Here is a 17,227-nt window from a genome sequence, read left to right on the forward strand (position 1 = left end):
GAATATTCGAGCAAAAATTGATTTTTTATATAAATTTCAAAAACCGGTTAAATGAAATGTCGGTTTTTGTATAAACCGACCCATTCGGCCCATTATTCCAAATTTTAATTGTTATATCACTTCACTCAATAAGTCCGTAGGATAATTAAGAAAGACACATTTTTCTTTCACACTAAATTTTTTTTTTATTAAATATAGTTTTCTTCGAATATGATATACCAATTATATTTCGCTATAATTATAATTATAGCAAACTTCGAACTTCTCGAAACCATTTTTGTAGTACGATTTGTACTTAGCCACAAGATTTGGCTATCATCATTTGGAAAATATTTCTTCAGAGCGAGCATCCTTTTGAGATCTAAGAACAGGATATTATCACTGGGGAACAGATCTAGAGAATATAGTGAGAGAGGAAGCAATTCGGAGCCTAATTCATGTTTTTTGGCCACAGTTTTCACGGATTTGTGAATTGGTGTGTTGTCCTGATAGAGCAGCACGGTTTTCTTTCCAAATGGGGCGGTTTTTCCGATTTTGATCAACAAATGTTCCAATAACGTTATACAATAGTCACTGTTGATGGTCTGGCCTTTTTCGAGATAGTTGATGAATATCATTTCTTGCGTATCCCAAAAAACTGACGCCATAACCTTGCCAGCTGATTGGTTGCATTTTTTCTCGTCATCGTGTCTAGACCACTGAGCTGACCGTCTATTCGACTCCGGAATGTAGTGATGATGCCAGGTCATATCCATGATGACATATAGATGCAAAAACTCAGTTTTATTTCGATTAAACAGCTGCAAATACTTTTACGAATCATCAACTCGTTATTCTTTTGGTCAATTGTGAGTTTGCGCGGCACCCATTTAGCACAGAGGTTTTTCCTATTCAAATATTTGTGAACAATATGTCCATCACGTACAATTAATATCTTTAGGGTGTCAGCTATCTCTGGTAATTTTACTTTTCTGTTTTCCAAAACGTTTCGGTGGACTTTTTGACTACCTCAATTTGGTACAGTCCAGATAACACTGGACTATTTTTATCTATCAAAAATCAATGATAAATCAACCCACGAATTAGCTTTGAATTCATGGTTTTGAAAAACTCAAAAATAGCGTCACTTGAACCTCTGTAACTTGTAAACTTATCGTTCGATTGTCATGAAACTCTGACACATCTTTTTAAAGTTGTTGCTTCCTACAAAACATATGGATGATTACATAAATACATCATTTATGTGTTATCCTATGGGCTTATTGAGTGGTGTTATAATTACCACTAGTCGTACCCCTTCAACCTTTTGATATATTATGTACTCACCAAAACCAGGACAAAGTTTTATTAAAATCGTCATACAAAATTTCATTAAAATCGTCAAAAAAATGAGTGGTGCGTATTGTGATTTTAAAAATTTAAAAACTTAAAAAATTGAAAAAAAAATCTGGAGAATTTTGAATTTTTCTGAAAATTTTGTTTTTTTCTTAAATATTTTTTGAATTTTTTGGAAACTTTTAAAATGAAAATAAAATTTGTCCTTGATAATCTCTATAAAATATCTGATTATTTAATGGGCATATGTCTAATAATCATTTTTTACCGCCAAATGGCACTTTTTTATTGGATCTCCGAAACCGTTAGACCTACATTCCCACTCATTTTTTCAGTTCTTTATTTTGTCAATACAAGTAAAATGTTTTTTGAATTATCGATTACGCTGCTTCGATATTTCATCTGTAAAAGAGCTTTCAAAGCTATTTGCTTCGGAAAAAAATCCAATTTTTTTAAAAATTTCAAAATAAACCAAAATCCGATTTTTTTAAATAAGTCGATACCTTTCAAAAAATCAAAATTTTCAAAATTTATTTTTTCCAATGTGTACAAAACATTTTAAACTTTTGAAAGTTTTAAATTGTAGTAAGTTCCCGTAAATTGCCTTAAAGCACTATGCACTACTAGTTTTCATTACATATTGGGTTCCTTATTCAAAGTTTAAGTTATATATATATACAAATTACTTCGATAGCATGTCCAATATCTAATTCTGTACATACGATAAAGATTTTCTATGAAAACCTTTTGCGCACAATGTTGCGTTTGATACGGCGATAAGTTCCATGTACATCAAAAACAGATTAAATATCTTCCACTTGAATGTAATTTGAAGTTTAGTTATTTTTGTGAATTAGCCTATTTTAGTGAATTAGCAGACATAGATGTAGATTAATAAAACAGCACATTTTTCATTTGAGTGAATTATTAAAATTCATTCCTTTCCATTATAATTAGAAATCAAATTATTATAATGAGTTGAGTTTGGTGAATCCTAACTAGCTAAAATAGTAAAAATATTCAAGAGTTTAATAAATGAGTTTGAAGACTCGAAGAATAAAGGGGTTTGATTCACAATAAGCAATTATTAAGTAGCAACTGTTCTGTAGAAACTATTCGTTACTATAGTTACTATAATAATTATAAGTTTTATTCATTTTTTTAGTAAAAGTATTTTCTTGCATTATTTGGTTTGATTGTGAGAACTGTTACTTAGTTTTCCAGATCTTAATATAATTTTTAGGTGTACGATATTTAAGATATATTGTAAATTTTAAGTTAGATTCAACAGGTTTTTTTATATAACCTCCTCTAAAAGCTTACACACGGGTGGGGTGTGAGCTTTCACCAACTAAACCTTCACCCTGACAAAGGTGTAAAAAATAAAAAATAGCAAATAAAAAAGTAAATTAAGTCTACTGATGAATACTTCTTACAAAATACCAGATCAAGGTTAATTGCATTGTTATCTCTGTATAAAAATTACCCATTAAATTTGTATTTTGAATTGGTTGAATAATGTAGCTATTCTTTTGGTAGAACCCTTTAAAATTAAAGTAAAACATTAGACCTCTTTGCCCCTGGCCGTCCTCATTTACCCCGCATATGGGTTAAAAACGACCAAGTTGCAATTTTTCGAAAAATTGCAAAAAAAAACATTTCTAGAAAGATGAGTGAGTTAGCTGGGAATTGTCAGATAGATGTTTATTTGATATGTGTTATTTGTTATGGTATAATTATTTTGGTATATAATTGTGCCTTTGTGCCCCGCCCTACCCTACATTATTTACTGTCAAAGCTTCATACGAAAGATGTATGCAGTGTAATATTTGTATAAAATATTCTCATGGCATATGTATTTCAAGCAGAAGGTATATTTACCTCATTTGTAACAATTGATCTGTTTTAATTGATCAATAAAACAGAAATACCTATAAAAGCAATATTTATAACAGTAGTAAGAGTTGATAGATTTTTGTAAATTATGTTTAGAAATATATATTAAGATTATGATTCGTAATTTTGTTGTTCAATTAAATAATATAGCGATTGTTCGTGAAAGCCCTTTGAAATAAAAAAAATGAATTTTTTCCCTGGCAAACTCAGAAGCGAGGTAAATAAGGACAAAAGACAAATTCTAGAAAAAATAGCATAAAAGTCTATTTCTGCAATAATTTAGCTCGGTATTTGACTGAACATAGGGTGCTGATACAAATTTTCGTCGACGATTTCGGGAACACGAATGAAGCGATTTGAATAATTCAAAAAAAATTCGATTCGTATTGATAAGGAGACGTGCTGATTAGTTTTTGGCGAAGGCAGGTCTAGCCGTTCCGAAGATATGTGGCAAAAAGTTTAAAAGAACGGAGCGTCCGATTTGAATAATTCAAAAAATATTTTACTTGTATTAACAAGATGAAGAACTGATCAAATTTCATGAAGGCAGGTCTAGCGGTTTCGGAAATCTAGCCAAAAAAGTAAAAAAAGCCATTTGGCGGTCAAAAATGATCATTAGACGTTCAAATTATCAGATATTTTAGAAAAATTTTAACAATAAGTATAAATTTCGTTAACATTCCTATGGGTTCCGTACCAATGTTCATCCGTTAGACGGCGACGCGGCGCTTACGTGCTTCGATATTTCGTCTCTATGCAGTTAAAGCAGTACGATTGCTTTAAACAAAAGTTCAGAATTTCCAAAATATTTCAAAATAAATTTTTCCTCAAAAAGTCTTTTTTTAAAAAAAAAAAAAAGTAAATTTTTGTCAAAAAATTTATAGTTTCTCAAAAATCTAATTATTTCAGAGTAAAATTTTTTCAAAAATGTTATTTAAAAAGAAAAATTGGCACGGAAAGTTCCAGCAATTTGCCTTAAGGCACGATGCCTTATTATTTATTACTCTAAATAAATAAATTTATGAAATCACTTACAATTCGAAACGAATATAACAACCTTCTGAAAGTGAAGCCCTAACGTGAAGCCCGATGTCAATGACTTAAGGGTTATCGAATTAATCTAAATGGAACATCGGAAGTAACACAAACGAATGCTTTTATAATTATGTATTATTAACTTCTTCTTCTGTAGCGAATTTTCTTCTATTATTCAAAGATTATGTAATCACCTTACCCTAATTCAGTGGTCGGAAACATTTTATTAGCGACATGCTAATAGTTTTGTTTATTGAAAGTTTAGGCACGTGCAGATATTATTTAGTGTTACATACTAAAGGGATTGTACCAAACCATAAAATATGATTCTGATTCGCATCTACCTTTTATAATAGAATATTATACATGCAATGTAATTTAATACACTGTATAAAACATGTAATATAATATATTGTATAAAACATACAATATATTAATATCTATGGAAATGAATAATATATTAATATATATGAAATATTTTCCGATCATTAAATTTAAAACACAGAATAATTAGTTGAAAGTGGCATTTTGCCTTACGACAAGTTGCAAAAACTTTCCGATAGGTGTAATAATTGACTTAATGAATCGAAATTGGGATTTAGATTTTTTTCGCTTTCAATACCGATTTACAATTGATATTTTCCAAACACATTTATAATATTTGTAACCTTATTAATTACAGTGCACAGATACATTCCCGTTTGTATGTCCTAAAATTGTAGCCTTATTTCTAAGTTAATTAATTTATATAATTCAACCAATTTTCGTAGGACAGTTTAGTGCATAAACTTTATCGCCATGTTAAATTTCATGAAAATCGTCAAAACATTTTTTTTTAAATCTAATAAATTATTTTGTTAAATATTAAGCATCTGCTATAAGAAAATACTGGCACGATTACATATATCATGTACGTAATTTCAGATATTATTTAACGATTGAAATGAATGGTAACATTTTTTATAAAATTAGAGGAGTTTTGCAGCCATTTGTTATTGACTTGATTGACTTATCACATCTTCGATTCCCAACCAATATATTTCGAACAATTTTTGATTTTTTAAAAATGATTCAGGATTGTGAGCCAAAACGTGGACGAAATGTCTTACACTTATTTCGCTAATTACAAAGAAACGGCTCGGCCGATCGTCGCACAAAACTGACAAACGATAGTCCTCGTAGAGATACATCGAATGGCTTTTAAATTTTTAAAATCGATTCAGGCGTTTTTGAGCAAACGTCGATGGCAAACGCCAAAAAACGTCACCAATTTTTGCAAATTTTGACGAATTTTTAAGATTAAACGACTTGTCGTAATATTTTAGTATGATCTAGAAGACCATGATATCTATCGTTCAAAAAAATCATGAAAATCGGCGAAATTTTTTTTTTATAACTTGAGGTGAAATGATTTAAGGTAAAAAATATGTTCACATACTTTTCCCACATTTGTTCTAATTCGATTCCGAATGGCTTGAAACGTCGAGAAAATGTAAAATCAATAAATCGATTTTTTTTATTTAAGTTCTTTTTCAGAAATTATCATTTACAGATCACCTAGAACATGTGATAACACAACTTTTAACACAAATATAATAAAAAAATAGTGTAATCATTGATATAGAGAACTAAGTGCTACCTGTAATAGGGGTAACTAGTAACAAACGTATTTCAGTAGGATCTTAAACGATATTAAAATATTTTTTTGTCTCGATTGGACATATAAATCATCCTGCATAGAATTGTCGTAGCTACTGTCCCGTAGACAGGAACTTGTCATAAACTGAACTGTGCAGGTCCGTCATTTTTTACAGGCAATATAAAATTGTCTATCTATCCTATCTATCATAAAATTTCGGTTTGCGTTATTATTATCGACTAATTTTAAATTTTATATATCTTATCTCGTTTCAATTTTATCAATCTTCGATAATGTGTAACAATTTTTGTTATTGCTACATTGTATAAATAGTTAACTTGATTAAAATAAAAAAATCACACTTGGGGTTCGTTAAAACAAAACCTTAGGGCTATCTGTATCGTACAAAATTTATGCACAGATTCAAGTGAAGAATATTGAATAGAATTTATAGTTCATAAGATGTGAGCACATGTAAATTGTATTACAGGAGACAATATATCTTTCATTGGTATTATGATATTAATTGTAGTTTGTGTTAATCCATAAAAAACATGTATATTACAGGAAGCATTAGATTTTATTCGTATTAATTATAGTTTGCGTTGATGTATAAGAAGAATTACTAAGAAACAAATCAATTTTCTTGAATATAAGTAGAGAATAAATTATCAGAAGCGTATTTGTTGCTTTCTTTCATTGCTACTTGCTCCGGTAGATTTTACAACTAGTTCCAAACACGAGGTAAGTTGTAACACCCCATTTTTCTAGAAATTGATTAATTGTGAAATAATAAATAACATGTGTGGATATATTTTTACTTGATTCGGTAGAGGAATAGTTACAGCAACTATCCATCTTTATTTTGTAGAAATTTATATACGAGGTCTGTTCAAAAAGTACCCGGAATTTTCGTTTTTTCAAAAAAATATTTATTTATTCGTCTACATTAATGTGGTCCCCTTCAAAGTAGTCCCCCCCAGATATAATACACTTATGCCAGCGTTTTTTCCAATTTTCGAAGCACCCTTGATATTCACTTTTTGATATGTCCTTGAGCACTCTCAGCGATTTTCTTCAATCGAGGAAAACCGCCGTCCTTTCATGGGTCTCTTCAACTTTGGGAATAGGAAAAAGTCACACGGAGCCATATCTGGTGAATTTTTGCACTTTGCAACACTTTATTTCATTTTTTACGCAAAATTTAATACAAATTCTTTGACTTTTCAATTCTTCCATTGTAAAAATCGCCGAGCTCAGAAAAACACGTCGAACCTTAGCGACTACCACAGACAAAGTAAACAGTGAATATAGCTGAAAATTTCATCATACTTTAGGGGCATGTATACCAACACAATAAAAAAAAAAAATTGACAATCAGACACTCCAGACCCGCGAAATTTAATTATTAGTAATTCCGGGTACTTTTTGAACAGACCTCGTATATATAAACAGTGGATTTCAAGATATATTAATTAAAAAAAAACTGTTACAACAAGTCCCTATCTCCCCTAATGTGAGTACGATGATACATAATATAAAATCAAAGAATATTTAAAATATTCAATATAAAACAAAAATAATAAGCAAAAAAATAATTATAACCAGAACAACAACGTATACTTACAATACACGGAGTGCTGATAAATTTGCCAGGGCCAAATCGTGAATAGAGCTTATCCTGTTTCTTTTTAATAATCTGCAATATTATAAAATATATGTATTTAGGTAAGTATTTTAATAACCATGTCAATAGTATAAAAAATATTTGTAATATTTAAATTTTCAATCTATTTTCTATAAATTTTCGTTAGATCTTATAAATTTCACTAGTATCACTTTATAATTAGATTATTTTATGATGGTGTACATACATATATATATATATATATATATATATATATATATATATATTATATATATATAAATTATACAGAGAACTTACAAAATAGCTAAATGGTCCAGTTCTGAAAATGCATCTTCTTCCAGAGTTGTTAAAGAATTGTGTCCCAAGTTTCTGTAAAAAAAATATAAACTTACAATTAGTTCTCTATCAAATGACATACGAGTAAACATAAATTTCAATAACTCTAAATTATAAACATTAAACTACAAAACAACTAGTACAAATTTTATTTTAATCTTTGAAAATGTAATTGTCAGATAATCAGAGTCGTCAGAGTCATTTCCTTATCTATGATCAGAATTTTTCGCTTTATGATGGGCTGATCGCTTTAGATCATATGTTATATTTTCTGCTATATTTTACATTTTCCTCCTTTTATAGTTTTATATTTTATATTTGCTGAGTCGTTTGACACCGAAAATGGAAAAAGTAGAAAACTAAGTTTAAAGTGACCATAAGTCCCGATTTGCTCGGGAAAGTCCCGAGTTTTCTTAAAAGCATTATTTGTCCCAGATTTCTCTCGTTTGCCACGGGGTTGTCGAAAATATGTAGGTTTAAAGTAAATATTCTCAATTACTTGCTAATAAAATTACAACTAACCATCAAAATTTTATTTTCAATCTCGTGAAAATTCACAATAATGATGAACACGAACGAACAAGTGCTAACTTTTCAATTTAATTATGAAGAAAATTGAACAGAATTTTATACAAGCACAAAAGCAAAAAAAAAATGTTAAAAAAAATGTTTTTTATAATATCCTTAAATATTTGTTATTTCATTATAATGTTTAAACTATTTGGAATAAATCTTTACTGCACACTTAAATTCACTTGTCGAACATTGACTGAAATTAAATATATTAAAAAAATAATACAATTACAGATAGGGTAAGGCGGGCACAAAGGTCCAATTTAAGTTTGACTGATTATATTGTAAATTATATTGTGAAACAATACTTCACAATATAATCTTCACAATACAAATAATACATATCAAACAAATCTGACTATGTTCAATGTAACTTCCAGCCAAATTTAAAATACATCATTGTAAAAATGTGTTTTTTTGGCTGCTTTTTGAAAAATTTGTCACCTTGTTCTTTTTGCCTCATAAGCGAAGTAACGGCCAAGGAGCAAACAGGTCTAATGTATTATTTCTAATTTTGAAGAGATTTTACGAAATAATAGCTAGAGCTACATTATTCAACCAAATTTCAAAGGTACATTTTTTACATGATAACACTGTTTATAACTCTGCTATTTTGTCAGAAATATTCATCAGCAGAGTTGGGATAACTATTTATTTAATTTACTTCTTGTGAAATTGCTTTTTTAACTTAATGTCTTAATTTAACTTTGTCAGAATAAAGATTCATTGGTCTTTTTTACCCCACCCACGTGTGAGCTTTTATTGAAATTATATAAAAAAAAGTTGTATCTCACTTAAATGTAACAATACGTTTTATAAAACTAAACAACAGTGCTCACAACTAAAAAAAACTAACAACAAAAAATAAATAATAATACTTCTGTTTAGATTTTCAAACATTGCCGTTCATCTCCAAATAGCAACGTGGTAAGAATCAAGGTTATGGCTGGTTATACATCTTTTGCCCTCTACTTTCAAATATTGTTGTTAACGACCTCTTAACTTTACTCGTTTTTAATGCATCGGTGGTAAACCTTTTTACCCGCGGACCCTATTGAAGCCCCGCTGTACCCTATAGTAGGTTTTTTTGAAAAATATCAATTGAAAACTGCACTTTTATTTTTATATTTTTATATTTATATTGTTAAAGTATATATATATATATATATATATATATATATATATATATATATATATATATATATATATATATATGCACGATTGCCAATTGTTCAACAAACATGTTTAGCGCCTTATGATATAATTGATATGTATACAACTCCATATCTTTATGGGCTCTAAGAAAAAAGTGAAAGCTAAAAGTCGTCCTCGTTCAAATCTTGACATTGTAATTCTGATATGAATATTTAATAAGTTTCATTCGATTGAATTAGATGTAGGTGCTATCACACAAAAGTAAAGGAATTCAAGTCACACTTTGAACCTTATACAACACCAACACTTATTTTACAAAACATTTTAGTCGTATCAAAATTTACAAACAAAATGCTCACGATTTTATTCGTCCCATTCAGTAACCAATATAATAAATATTGATAATTATTTTAATAAAAGTGAAAAAGTATTTATATTTATATTCATCATAGGAGTCAAATATTATAAACATTAATAATCATATAATTTTGTGCAAATAGTAATCTGTTAAATTTAAAAATCGTTGAATGGCACTATAGATTGTGTAAAAGATCTCATTTTAAGGAATGACATTCGATTTCCACCTCGGATAGCCTGATGTCAAGCAGAAGTGGCCTTGGTTTTCAGTTGGAAGTATAGTGAAAATAACCCTTACCTTGCATTATATTAAAAATATATCTTCATTATTAGAGAAATCATAATAATGAAAACAGACTAACTGTTGGTTTGCGTTTTCAAAATTCACGAAGTAAAGAAGTATCATCACAACAGATCATAAAATTTTTAAGTTCTGATTTCTGTTGAAATAAAAAAAACTGATATAGCTGCGTTTAAATATTAGCTATAAGTCATCTTTAAAAAAATGTCATCTGTAATAAAAAAATAAATATGTATGTTTATTCGTATCATAGATATAAGACAATTGACATTCCTGATTATTTTAACATCATCAACGTTTCCTAGAGCATTTTCTCATTGTTTTTGTGCAAAGTGCAAAAAATAGCAGTTTTTGAAAGAACTAAGCATCCGATTTGAATGATACAAAAAACTTTCTGCTTGTGTCGATGAAAGGATTGCTTTTGAGAAAAGATTTTTTTCTTATTTTTTTTTAATTTAATTTTTTTTTTGAATAAGGAAAAATTATTCGGTTTTTAATTCTAATTCTAGCTAAAGTTCTAAAATAGTTATATATAATACTTCAAATAATTATAATAATGTATTTGAAAATATTTAATGTTACTCGAATATTTCATTAAGGTACGGAAAGTACCAGCAATTTGCCGTAAGGCACGATGCCATACACCACTAGTTTATTTATTTATTCATAAGCAAGCCGTAATCAATAATAATAAATATTATTTCAGGCTCTTGTCTCTTATAAATAAAAATCATTAAAAATATATTCAAAATTTGTGGAATATTTATTGACTTTAGAACTCAAATTGTTAATATTTAATTCGCTATGTTAAAAGTGGCAATTTCAAAAAATTTTGAACTTCGAAACAAAAATTTTCAAAAATAGAAAAATGTGAAATATGTAATATTAGAAATTGCAAAAACCAAGAACGCTAAATTTTTAAAATCTAGATTCCAAAATAATTAATTTTGGAAAATCATAAATATTAATAATGGATTAAATAAAAAATCTAATAAAAATTTCCAGCATCATGGTACGATGTGATGTGATCCATGTTATGTAGTGTTTAATTTTAATATACATATGTATTATTATATATGATATATATATTTTCCTATTTTTGAACAGCAATTAACATTTAACAGTATCACAAGCTGTTGTGGTAAGTTTTTCCGTAACAATGTCGCTCATTAGTAGGCAACCCAATGGTTACCCTAAATTTATTGATATGTTAATATTATTATTATTAAAAAATTTCTAATACTAAACAATATATTTTTAATTTCATGGAGCAATGTCCAGAAAGCGCTATTTTCACATGATAACATAGAAAATATTGTAAGATGTTGAAAATATTATTATTTAATAAGCAATCATACAAGACGTCGCGCCCTTGACACGGCTACTCGGCGATCGCATTGTTAAATAGGCGTATTATATCTGCGCTTTCTGGTTTCGTTATTATCGATAATATTTTGTTTTGATTATGCAAATAACAGACAGGATTTTTAAAAACAGATAATGTTAATATATTTTGTTACAATTTGTGATAACCACAATGCATGCTAATAATGCTTGAGAGTCCTGCAAATCCTGCAATGCAATGTATGCCACCACGAGATAGGGACATAAAATTTATATCATATTATTTATATAATATTTATTTATTTATTTATTCCTAAGCAAGCTGTAATCAATACTAATGCATTTTATTTCCGGCTCTTGTCAAGCTTATTCTTAATTAATATTAAACAGATAGTAATTTTAGAATAATCATAATAGCTGCACGAATTTCGTTTCTGAAAAAAGAGCTGAAAAAAAGCATCCGAACATTAAATACAATGTTCATCATCAAGTTCATCATATTAATGTCTATTTGACTACCAGTCAAGCTCAAAATTCTTGCACAAGGTTGAAAGTTATACTTATTTGACCGTAAAAATTTAAATCAATAAAATAGCAAGAAAAAACACATGGTTGTATAGGCGATCAAATGGTCAGACTACATAGATAAAATATAAGGATTATGCAAAAAATAGTTATTGAAATCAAATTGAGAAAATTCAATAATGTCATAAAAAGCTAATTCTTTAAATATGGGTCTGCAGGAGACTTTACTGGGCAAGGAAAAAATTATTCGAATAGCTCTTTTCTGAAGCTTAAATATGTTTAATTAGTTCGGATAAAAAACCCCAGAATTGGATGCCATATAAAACGTGAGAATAAAAGTTGCTATAATAAATTGAAAGTAAACAAAATTTAAACCAAGTTTGGGTTTTAGGGTGCGCAACATAAAACATGTTCTAGATAAAGTTGGTGATAGTGAGATAGAGATATGATAAGTCCACTTTAAATTATTATTAATATGAATACCGAGAAACTTTAATACTTGCGAAAAATTAAATGCTAAATTATTGATGGTTAAAGAAGTAATATTATTGGATAAACGATTTTTTGTACAAAATAATATGATTTCGGTCTTATCATAATTTACGACTAGATTATTTTCACAAAACCATTTCGTTATTCCTGACATAACCGCACTTAATTTATGTTGTAATTCATTAAGAGATTTGGCCTTGATGATAACGCTGGTGTTATCCGCAAAAAGAATAAAATCACAAAGATTTGTATAATAGGGTAAATCATTAATATATATGAGAAATAAGAGAGGCCCTAAAATTGATCTTTGGGGCACACCCAATGTACTTGTCAATTTATCCGAAATTATTTGCTCGTGATCATTATTTAAGTAAACGCTTCGTGTTCGATTAGACAGGCAAGATTCAAATAGTTTAAGTGATCGTCCGCGAATACCTCAATTTTCTAATTTGTCAAGAAGTCTTTGATAAGAAATACTATCAAAAGCTTTAGACAGATCGCAAAATATTGCAGTACAATATGTGGCTTCTTCGAAGGAGTCAATGATGTTATGAACTAAATTATAAATTGAGTGGGAAGTAGAATGGTTCTTCTGGAAACCATGCTAATTCTTGAACAAAATATTATATTTATTGAGAAAAGACGTTCATCTAGTATGCAAGATTTTTTCAATTACTTTATCGAAAGAGTTGAAAAGGGAAATGGGACGGTAATTATTTATATCGTCTTTATTATTTTTCTTAATACACGATTACACGATTTTTTCTGGAACGTATCTACCGTTTAAAACCCGAGGATGTGTGTATAAACAATAAAAAGTTTTGTATGTATTATACTATGTATAATAACACTTTTTGGTATTCAAATCAGCATGAAAAATATTTCTCATTATCTGTTGCAATTTATGTGCAGATAAAGTTGTAAAATTTAGAATATATTATACACATTTTAAAATGCAGATTATTTTAGAATTACATATAATTAAAGACTGCAGGTAAAAAGGCTCACCACCATTATCTCAAACTCAAATTAATTATACATTTTTTTAACAATACTATTCTAAAGTAGAGTGCAAAAGATGTGTAACCAATCACAAAAATTCTTACGACATCGCGATCAGGAATAAACGGCAATGTTGAATATTCATAACAAAAGTACCTCTCGTTGGTATTTTTTTGGTTTGGAGCTCATAAGGCTTACGATACCTCAATTTATTTTAAGTATTATTTTTTTTTATTATTTTATGAAATGTATTGTTAATTTTAAGTTAGATTCAACTATATTTTATATAACCTATATAAAAGCTTAAATGTGTGTGGGGTAAAAAAAATCACCTGAGTCTTTACTCTGGCAAGGTGTGAACAATACAAAAATGGTAAATAAAAAATTTAATAGAGTTAATGGGATAAAAAGGGCCAGATATATATATATATATATATATATATGTATATATATATATATATATATATATATATATATATATATATATATATATAATAGTTTAAAATAATATAATAGTTTTTTGTTTGTTTTGAATTAACACTCATTTAATTAATTTTAATTAATTGCCATTGTCAGTGTTATAAAATCTAGTAGCCTTTTAAATATTTGGAGAATTTTCATTATGCGTACAGATACAAAAAGTAAGTTAAAAAAAGTTTGCACAATATTTAAATATTAATAAAAAATCATAATTCTATAAGTGCAATATGAAATACTTATTTTTGACCCGATTTCATATACAAAACGACCTTGACAAAAATTAGCGTAATTCCAAATATTGAAAGATATTTCATTTTTTCTAAAAACAGTCGATACGTTTTATAATTGGATATTAACTCAAATAATTGAAATTTTTAATTTTTTTTAAACAGTTGATGCCATTATACCATTAGATATTAGTTCGGATTATTGGAACTTTTGTAAAATTTAATAAAAACGGTTGTTCTTTATATATTTTGATTGGCCCATAAGAATTTTACGATTAATAAAACTGGTTTCTAAAATGAAACTAATTGAAACAAAATTATCCACCCAAATATGAAATATACCTTTGTAACTTGATATATCTCTTCCACATAAACAGATGAGTAATACAGAGTTGTCAGAAAAGTTATATTAATTATTGATTTTAATTAATTTTCAAAATTTCGAAACGCAATCCAGCTAGTGATGATTTATAATTTAACAACACAAACAATAAGTCTTTTATTATTCGAATTTGTATAAATATATCTGCATATCATAATTTTACTTACAGAGTGTTGAGCATTCGTAGTGGTTGTAGAGCTTCAGTTGGAACTTGAAGCAGCCCGCATTTCTGCATGTGTAACTTCTTCAAAACCTTGCACCCGACGAAGGCATCTCGATTTAACGTCAGCAACCGATTTTCGGACAAATTTCTAAAATAACAAAATATTTTTCATTCATTTATAATAAGTTTGATAAACATTGTAATTAGATAAATTGTAATTTGCCGTTGCTCTACGTAAAGCATATTTGTTGCGTTTGACAGTACAATGTATGACAGTAATAGGTGAAGCGGAGCTTAAAGGCCTGCAAGTAAAAAGGTCTACCATAACAATTAACAACTAGTGGGGTGTATAGCATCGTGCCTTAAGGCAAATTGCTGGAACTTCCCGTACCGTAACGAAATGTTCGAGGAATATTGAATGTTTTCGGATAGATTATTATAAATATTGTAACATTGTCTAATATTTATAAGTAACTCAGTTTTTAAGAGAACAGAGTGTTCTATTTTAATAACTCAAACCATTTTACTTGTATTGACAAGATGAAGAACTGATTAAGTTTTTGGGAAGGCAGGTTCAGCGGTTATGGACTCTCAATAAAAATAAGTTAAAAAATGTCATTTGACGGTCAAAAATGTTTATTCGAAATGTGTACATAAAATTATCAGATATTTTATAGAGATTTTAATAATGTGTACCCATTTAGTTTGATAACCTCTAAACCACAATACATGTGGTTGGTGTAAAAAAACAACAAAACCTTCTTTACAATGGGTAATTATACTGATAATTATATGATAAGCGTAGGATAAGTTATAGTCGCAAAATATTCGAAATTATATCGCAACTAGCTGTAAGTGAAATTCTGTCTTAAGGCAATTAGGGCATCGTGCCTTAAGGCAAATTGCTGGAACTTCCCGTACCAAAAATTATTATTTTTTTAAAAACGATTAACATTTTTGAAAAAAATTTACTTCGAAAAATTACTTTTTTTGAAAAAAAAAAAATTATTTGAAAAAACAAATTTTTTTTTGAAAAAAAAATTTTTTTTTTGAAAACAAAAAAATTTTTTGAGAAAAAAATGTTTTCTTCATTTTGACATATTTTGGAAATTCTGAACTTTTTTTCAAAGCAATCGCACTGCTTGAACTGCATAGAGACAAAATGTCAAAGCTCGCAAGTGCCGCGCCGCCGTCTAACGCATAAGCATTGGTACGGAACCCATAAAAATGTAAAAAAAATTTATACTTATTGTTAAAATCTCTATGAAATATCTGATAATTTGATGTGCATATGTCTAATGATCATTTTTAACCGCCGAATGGCATTTTTTTTACTTTTTTCATTAGATCTCCGAAACCGCTAGACCTGCCTTCATGAAAATTTGATCAATTTTACATCTTATCAATACAAGTAAAATGTTTTTTGAATTATTCAAATCAGACGCTCCGTTTTCTTAAAAACGGACGTACCGTTTTTGGCACTTTTTGCCCCGTATCTTCGGAACGGCTAGACCTGCCTTCGCCAAAAACTAATCAGCACGTCTCCTTATCAATACAAATCGAATGTTTTTTAAATTATTCAAATCGGTTGATCCGTGTTCCCGAAATCGTCGACAAAAATTTGTATCCGCACATACATACACACGCGTACATACATACATACATACACACACACACACATACATTCATTTTTTCTAAGGTATGCCAAAATGTTCAGAAACCTCTGAAACGTAAAGATATATAAAAATTTTCATTTTCGATTTTTTTGCGATTACTATAACTTGCCCTACGGGAAGTTAAAAAAATCGAAAATGAAAAATGTTGCATATATGTACGTTTGAGAAATTTTGGCATACCTTACAAAAAAATGGATGTGTGTGTATACATTTGGATACAATTTTTCGTCCACTTCCTACTGATTCGATTCCTACTGATGGGAAAACGTGCTGATTAGTTTTTGGCAAAGGCAGGTCCAGCCGTTTCGAAGATATGGGAAAAAATGGTAATTCAGTTTTTGAGATAACGGAGCGTCCGATTTGAATGATTCAGAAACTTTTTAATTTTTGAAGTTCACTTATAAGATTCAAACAAATTTCAAAATTTTCAGATAATTTTTTTCAAAATTTTCAAAAACATACAAAGTTTTATACTTAAAATATAAATTTTGAATTTACAATTTAATTTAAAAATGTATGTATTTCATATGCGTTATTGTAATCGTAAGAAATATATCCTCAGATGAATTCATTCGGCATCTCTTCTTAATGTAAACATTTTTAAGTGTTTCGAGATCGTCACTGTATATAATATGCGATGAAATAAGTATATAATAATTAT

At 28.5% G+C, this 17,227-nt stretch overlaps 1 protein-coding gene across 1 annotated transcript in view; it reads right to left on the reverse strand.

The window, feature by feature from the left end:
- Positions 1–17,227, reverse strand: part of LOC113375914 (leucine-rich repeats and immunoglobulin-like domains protein 1) — a 64,253-nt gene that overhangs the window by 10,980 nt on the left and 36,046 nt on the right. Inside the window, exons 3-5 of the mRNA XM_026615853.1 lie at positions 14,895–15,038; positions 7,851–7,922; positions 7,533–7,604 (exon numbers count right to left, since the gene is read on the reverse strand). Coding sequence (XP_026471638.1) covers positions 7,533–7,604; positions 7,851–7,922; positions 14,895–15,038 — 288 coding nt within the window. The remainder of the gene's footprint in view (positions 1–7,532; positions 7,605–7,850; positions 7,923–14,894; positions 15,039–17,227) is intronic.

The sequence above is a fragment of the Ctenocephalides felis genome, unplaced genomic scaffold, assembly GCF_003426905.1.
Source record: "Ctenocephalides felis isolate EL2017-DRISC unplaced genomic scaffold, ASM342690v1 CF-g0.4_SCAFFOLD_01886, whole genome shotgun sequence".
NCBI lineage: Eukaryota > Metazoa > Arthropoda > Insecta > Siphonaptera > Pulicidae > Ctenocephalides > Ctenocephalides felis.